The 7174-nt window shown below is 32.9% G+C and overlaps 1 protein-coding gene across 2 annotated transcripts in view; it reads right to left on the bottom strand.

Annotated features, from left to right (window-relative positions):
- Positions 1-784: 784 nt before the first annotated feature.
- Positions 785-7174, bottom strand: part of LOC123524947 (choline transporter-like protein 1) — a 52316-nt gene continuing 45926 nt past the window's right edge. For both annotated transcript variants that reach the window (XM_045303581.2, XM_045303580.2), the window contains exons 12-19: positions 6646-6752; positions 6420-6473; positions 5858-5944; positions 5099-5214; positions 3295-3461; positions 2847-2939; positions 1899-1991; positions 785-1561 (exon numbers count right to left, since the gene is read on the bottom strand). In XM_045303581.2, coding sequence (XP_045159516.2) covers positions 1478-1561; positions 1899-1991; positions 2847-2939; positions 3295-3461; positions 5099-5214; positions 5858-5944; positions 6420-6473; positions 6646-6752 — 801 coding nt within the window. In that variant the 3' untranslated portion in view covers positions 785-1477. The remainder of the gene's footprint in view (positions 1562-1898; positions 1992-2846; positions 2940-3294; positions 3462-5098; positions 5215-5857; positions 5945-6419; positions 6474-6645; positions 6753-7174) is intronic.

Genomic DNA, 7174 nt, shown 5'->3' with positions numbered 1-7174 from the left:
TAAGTCAGAAGGTCAAGGTTACACTGACCCAGAACAGTAGAACGTTTTTGCCAAATAACTAGAGAACGCTTTGGTCAAAGATTTACTTATGACTGGTAAATGACCCATAATTATTGATTTGAGGTCAGTATGTCAAATGTCCAGTGCACAGTGACCAAATAATTTCTGTTCATTGTTAAATTACTGAATGCATCACTGCATCACGTGGCGGGGAGGGGGGGGGGGGAGGGTGAGGAGCATTTTGTGTTCTACAAGCTCTTGTTCTTTTATAAGTTGAGCTTTATAAGTCATTGAAACCTTTGCCAGAATTAGATGATTATATATCAATAAATTCAGTAATATACATGTTTTATATGATGTTCAACTTTCATGTAAAATGACTCTTTCTTTCTGTGATTTGATGTTGTTTTATTGTTCTTTTTTGTTTTTTTTTTTAATGTGTACTTAACTAATAAAAATGAATGTAGTTCAAAATGTGGAATTAGCTATTAAAAATTAATGTAGTTCAAAATGTGGACTTAACCATTAAAAACGCAAGGATCGAGGGCTTTGACTGTGAAAAACTTCAAACAAACCCAAATGTTTCATACCAAAAATTCTTTCCCATGATGCCAGACATTTATATACTGTAATCTTTGTACAATCAATTATAGATGTAATTCCACCACACTACTGACCATTGTTTGCATGTCTGAACTGAAAGTCCTGGAGAAATAGCAGTCTGTAGAAACAATGCAATAGGAATTCTTGTTACGCACAACAGAAAAAGAAGAAGAAAAACCCACATGGTATCAGTTATTTATGTTTACAAAATTTAATGCCTTTTTAATTAATAAATAAATAAAAACTTTAATGCAAATTCAGAACAAAAAACAAAATTGTCAAACATGATTTAACAAACTGATATGAATAATCATACTAAGAATATAAAGAGCTGTTGATGGATACAGGATGACTTCTAGGTCAATATTACAATAGTGCTAGACTAATGCAGCAATATGCATGAGCAGAAATATACAGGTATTGGAATCTCGTTACTTGCCCTTTCAATGGTCTTGTTGCTCCATACAAGCTCTTAAGAATAATTATCTTTCTGCTTTAGATTTAATGTCTGATTAATAAAAGCTTACGCTTAATCCTTAAAATAAAGTTAATATGCCGAGCACTGTCCGGATCTCATTTATATTTTTGAATAATGGTGTTGGTATTCTATTCTTCAAAGAAATCTGTTACCTATTCTAATGGTGCCCTAAATTTTACAGCTTGTCAACAAATGTTCAGAACATTCCACTTTAATACCATTATTCCATTTCTGAAATGTACATTTTGTTCCTCTCTGCAGCCTGTAATTTATCTTATACTTTCTCTTTCATATGGGGACATATATGTACAGGTATACTCTGTGGCAAAGTTTTATTTTGTTGATACTTCTTGAACTAACTCTCATAAAGTTCGATGTAATTTTCAATCCTTGTATCTAAACTTTTGTTGTCTCTCTGTTCTTTTTGGTGTTCTTGGTCTGAGCTTTGTTTTCAGCCTTGTTTGCCTTGTCTAGATACACCTATAAAGTCATTTCATTGAAAGATTTAATGTTTGTAGAAACCATTAATATATGAGGAGTTCCTAGAAATGTTACATGTACATGAAACCATTAATATATGCGGAGTTCCTAGAAATGTTACATGTACATGAAACCATTAATATATGCGGAGTTCCTAGAAATGTTACATGTACATATCAGGTCTACTCATGATGATGATGTTTTTGTAACATCCACACTCAGACTCTAATTTTAGAAGATTACATGGTTTATTTTGTTGTGTCAATAAAAAAGAAAAGCAAACATCTTTTAACCTGGTACATCATTTCTGCAAAAGAATAGGAAATTATATACAAACCATTAAGTTCTTGCTCATAAAGTATGGTCGATCCTGTCCATCATTCCTCTCACAGTCTTCACAGAAACACAGAAATATTGTATCAATGGTAATCTGGAAATAGATTGTTTTTCAGCAAAATCGGTCAGTCCTACCAGCTATAGGTCTTTCAAAAAATTCTATTTTGAGTGACCCTGGTCCTGCCAATGGTAGTACGCAAATTATTTATTTATATAGCGAAACACGTGAAAAATCTATCTACGATAATTTCCAAATGAATTATTGACACAGTCAGTCAAATATATAACTTTCTATCTCTGGTTCATGTAATATTTACAACATGGGAATATTGCATCTTTAGTAGACTGTAAAGCGAGTATTCGTTTATCAAAACACATAAACAATAACTCAACTGCGTTCAATTTCAGAATACAGTCTACTCTGGTATTTCGAATCAGTCGATCTCATTTTAACGGGTATTTATATACAATTTGATGACACTGGTGTATTTTTTATAAGCAATACCCATGTTTAGATGTGGAGCAGTATCTGTTTTTAGCAAATTTGAGTTTTGTAGAATAAAGGATGACTGTGACTATCGTATCCTGTAAATTGAGTATCTGTACAAAAGTCACAGGGATACTGTATCTAAAGATTTTCTTTAAACTCCAGTGTTTGTACAAAACCCATAATTGTATCTGCTTTAAAATTTATAAAACAAATCGTAGAAAGTGGTTTTATTCAAAAGTTGTAACTTTGATATTTATACAACAAAATACATGGATACTGTCCACTTCGGAAAATGGTAAATTGAGTATTTGTGCAAGAAAACGCGAATATTATGTATATATCACAACTGGACTGCTTTACTCTTGAAAATGGTATATTGGGAAAGGTACATAATCGAGGTGGAAATTTTTGACCTTAGTAAGTTATTTTACTCCTGCTTAAAACAATAAAATGCTTTACCTCATAGATGAGAAGAAAGCAGTGGGCGACGGCAAAAGCAAATGCACAAGCCACAGAGATTGGTACCCACATGTAGTTAATGTCATCACGTCCCTAAAAGTTGTAGCACTTTTAGTTAGAAAGTTAGTACATAATACATGACAAGTTATTAGGCATTCACTCATGGACGGACTGAAAATTGTTCAGTGATTTCAAAAGATATTAATTTATTTAGACTTTCATTTACACTAAAAAAAAATATCATTATCAAACACACTGACTGTGCTAGGTTGATACTTGCTTTATTCTTTCTTGCATTCTTCTTTTTTTCTTACAAAGGCGGTAAGCTATTTTATACAAAGAGGTGATATTTGTGGACACAGTTAAAACCTATTGGTATATTATAGTCCATTATAAATTTCACTGAATTCTGTAAAAAAACAAAACAGTGGCTTAGTTAATGTCTTACCTTGAAAAATTCTCTTCCAATAACCATGACAACAGCGACTGTGGATATTTTACCAAGAAACAAGACAAGATCGCCTATAGAGTTGATCGCAGCAACACGTAATGCATTACTTACTATAATCATGAAGGCTTTCTGAGCTGACTTGCAGAAGTTATATCCATATATAGCTGAAAAATTTATAAATCTATTGAAAAAGTTGTGAAGTGTTTAACAACGTAATACAGCGTCTTTTTGAGAGAAAAATAACTAAAAATATTTGATGCTTGTGGAATGTCTAATGCTGTTACTCATTGTATTTCTGCTTACCTATTTCAATGTATGCATATCTGCTTACCTATATCAATGTATGCATTCCTGCTTACCTATATCAGTGTATGCATATCTGCTTACCTGTATCAGTGTATGCATTCCTGCTTACCTATATCAGTGTATGCATATCTGCTTACCTGTATCAGTGTATGCATTCCTGCTTACCTATATCAGTGTATGCATATCTGCTTACCTATATCAGTGTATGCATTCCTGCTTACCTATATCAGTGTATGCATATCTGCTTACCTATACCAGTGTATGCATATCTGCTTACCTATATCAGTGTATGCATATCTGCTTACCTATACCAGTGTATGCATATCTGCTTACCTAGACCAATGTATGCATATCTGCTAACCTATACCAGTGTATGCATATCTGCTTACCTAGACCAATGTATGCATATCTGCTTACCTGTTTCAGTGTATGCATATCTGCTTACCTAGACCAATGTATGCATATCTGCTTACCTGTTTCAGTGTATGCATATCTGCTTACCTAGACCTGCTTATCTAGACCAGTGTATGCATGTCTGCTTACCTGTTTCAGTGTATGCATATCTGCTTACCTATATCAGTGTATGCATATCTGCTTACCTAGACCAATGTATGCATTTCTGCAGACCTATATCAGTGTATGCATATCTGCTGACCTATTTCAGTGTATGCATTTCCGCTTACATAGATCAATGTATGCATATCTGCTGACCTATTTCAGTGTATGCATTTCCGCTTACCTAGATCAATGTATGCATATCTGCTGACCTATTTCAGTGTATGCATTTCCGCTTACCTAGATCAATGTATGCATATCTGCTGACCTATTTCAGTGTATGCATTTCCGCTTACCTATATCAATGTATGCATATCTGCTTACCTTTATCAATGTAAGTTTTTCGCCTTACCTATTTCAGTGTATGCATATCTGCTTTCCTATTTCAGTGTATGCATTTCTGCTTACCTATTTCAGTGCATGCATTCCTGCTTACCTATTTCAGTGTATGCATTTCTGCTTACCTATATCAGTGTATGCATTCCTGCTTACCTATTTCAGTGTATGCATTTCTGCTTACCTTTATCAGTGTATGCATTCCTGCTTACCTATTTCATTGTATGCATTTCTGCTTACCTATTTCAGTGTATGCATTCCTGCTTACCTATATCAGTGTATGCATTTCTGCTTCCCTATATCAGTGTATGCATTTCTGCTTACCTATATCAGTGTATGCATTTCTGCTTAACTATATCAGTGTATGCATATCTGCTTACCTATATCAGTGTATGCATTTCTGCTTACCTATATCAGTGTATGCATATCTGCTTACCTATATCAATGTATGCATTTCTGCTTACCTATTTAAATGTATGCATTTCTGTTTACCTATATCAATGTATGCATTTCTGCTTACCTATATCAATATATATATTTCTGCTTACCTATATCAATGTATGCACATCTGCTTACCTATATCAATATATGCATTTCTGCTTACCTATTTCAATGTATGCATTTCTATTCAAATATTTCAGGAATTTCTCAAAGCACCAGAGACAGAACTGCAGGCATTTCAATATGAAATCAACAACCTTTCCGGCTTTACCCTGTAACCTAAAAATAATACGTTATTACAGTAACAAAATATAGGCATATTCATATATTTGTTCCAACTGTTTGCAAAAACGAAACATGCTGTAATAAAAATCTAGCCAATATGTTAAAGACGCCATGTCTATAAGACTTTCACTGTTAATTAACTGATATTCATATTCACGCTCTATATACTTTGAATTTTACATGTTGTTATTCTTTATAAAATGTTTTCTACAACTAGACGCATTATCACGTAATACAAAATATTTTTTGTTTTTGTGCTGTATGTACGACGATGTACTATGTACGAGTCTTTAATAAAATTTCTGTCCTGTTCTAAGAATTGTGACTAAGCACAGTAAAATGATATACAAAAACTCGGACCCGCTTATCACAACTTCCGGCTATTTCGAAGACATTCTTCAGTCCAATCCCGAAAATACGTGCAAAAATATCATTTTAAGTTACCAAAGTAAAAACATTCGATCCCTATATGAATTCGAGTTTCAACTTCACATACAATGAAATGACTGGGCAAGTTGGAGTGGACTAGGTATTACTGTCTGTATATTCTTTCTAATATAAAATGAAATAATTGCATTCAATTGTTATTCGACATGCAACATGCATAATGCACGGTATATAATAGTACAAATCTTACTTCTTCTGAATGTAACCGAGGATCAGTCTCGCAAACTTCACAAGTGCAATGATAAACGATCCGAAAGCTATTGAGCCCAAATGATACCTGTTTAATTCAGAATATAAAATGTACAATTTACGTTGACAGAAAAAAAGTACAAATCTTAGACTTAGTAAAATGTATCCTTCATAAAATTTTTGGAAAATGTTAATATGTAATTGTTACTGTAGTGTATCTTTTATGGCAACACTAAATATTGAAATTATTCTGCACTGCATAAAATTTTTCTATGAAGAATTCCTGTTTCTATTATACTTCATCATTTTTCACTTTAACATTAACACCCAGGATATTGCATTTAACAAATTCAAAGTTTCTTTTGTTTTTATTTCATATATCTCTTTAATAGTAACAGACATGATATCATACCACTAAAAATACATTTACAAAAATGAAATAAAGAACTGGTAATGCTTGAAGGTGAAACAACTGTATTCATGTCAAATTATGTGCTTGCACCTCCGATCTCAGTCAAATGAAACATTTTTTGCTGTAAAATATTGATGCTTAAATCATTTACCTTATCAGTCTCTTTATGGATTTTGCAATGGGGCATCCAAGTTTCTTTTTGTCTCTGAAAACAAAAACGGAAAAGCAAACACGTAACATTAACACGGTTTTCAAAGCTAGACCATTTTCTTGAAAAATATTTGAAAAATACTAAATAAGTAAACAGTTTGTTCTAAAATCTCACCAGAATAAATATCCCAGTTATTGGAAATGTAAAATGTGATGTAACGATTTACTTTGTAAAATACCAAGTTGCAACAGCCCCGGCAATAACCATATCTTGGCAGGCCACAACAAATGAAGATATCCATAACATGGCAAATATGTTGTACCAACGTAGATACTGAAATATAAATGCAATATAATCATATCATGATATCTTGTCAGGCCACAACAAATATGACATCCATAACATAGCAGTATCTTTACAAGCCACATCAAATGAAACATATTGTAACATTGCAAATATGTTGTACCGACGTAGATACTGAAATATATTTATAAACATGTTTTTACGTTATGATATCACTCGAATGAAATACTTCCTTTCCAACAAACACACTCAAATGTCATTGTTCTTTACTAGAAAATCCAGCCTTGTAAACTAGGTAATTATTTTTCACGTAAACCCAGGAACATTTTTCGGAATGTTGGCCTATATCCTACAAGACAGCTTAACGGGCCATCGACGCTCAGAAAAAATAAAATTCCCTGACATTTTCCAAATTTCCCTGTCAGTGGTGAAAATTATTTAGTAAAAAAGAA

Source organism: Mercenaria mercenaria, chromosome 3 (assembly GCF_021730395.1).
Source record: "Mercenaria mercenaria strain notata chromosome 3, MADL_Memer_1, whole genome shotgun sequence".
In the NCBI taxonomy this organism is placed as follows: Eukaryota; Metazoa; Mollusca; class Bivalvia; order Venerida; family Veneridae; genus Mercenaria; species Mercenaria mercenaria.
The sequence above is the reverse complement of the archived record's forward strand: the minus strand, read 5'-3'. Positions and strand labels throughout refer to the sequence as shown.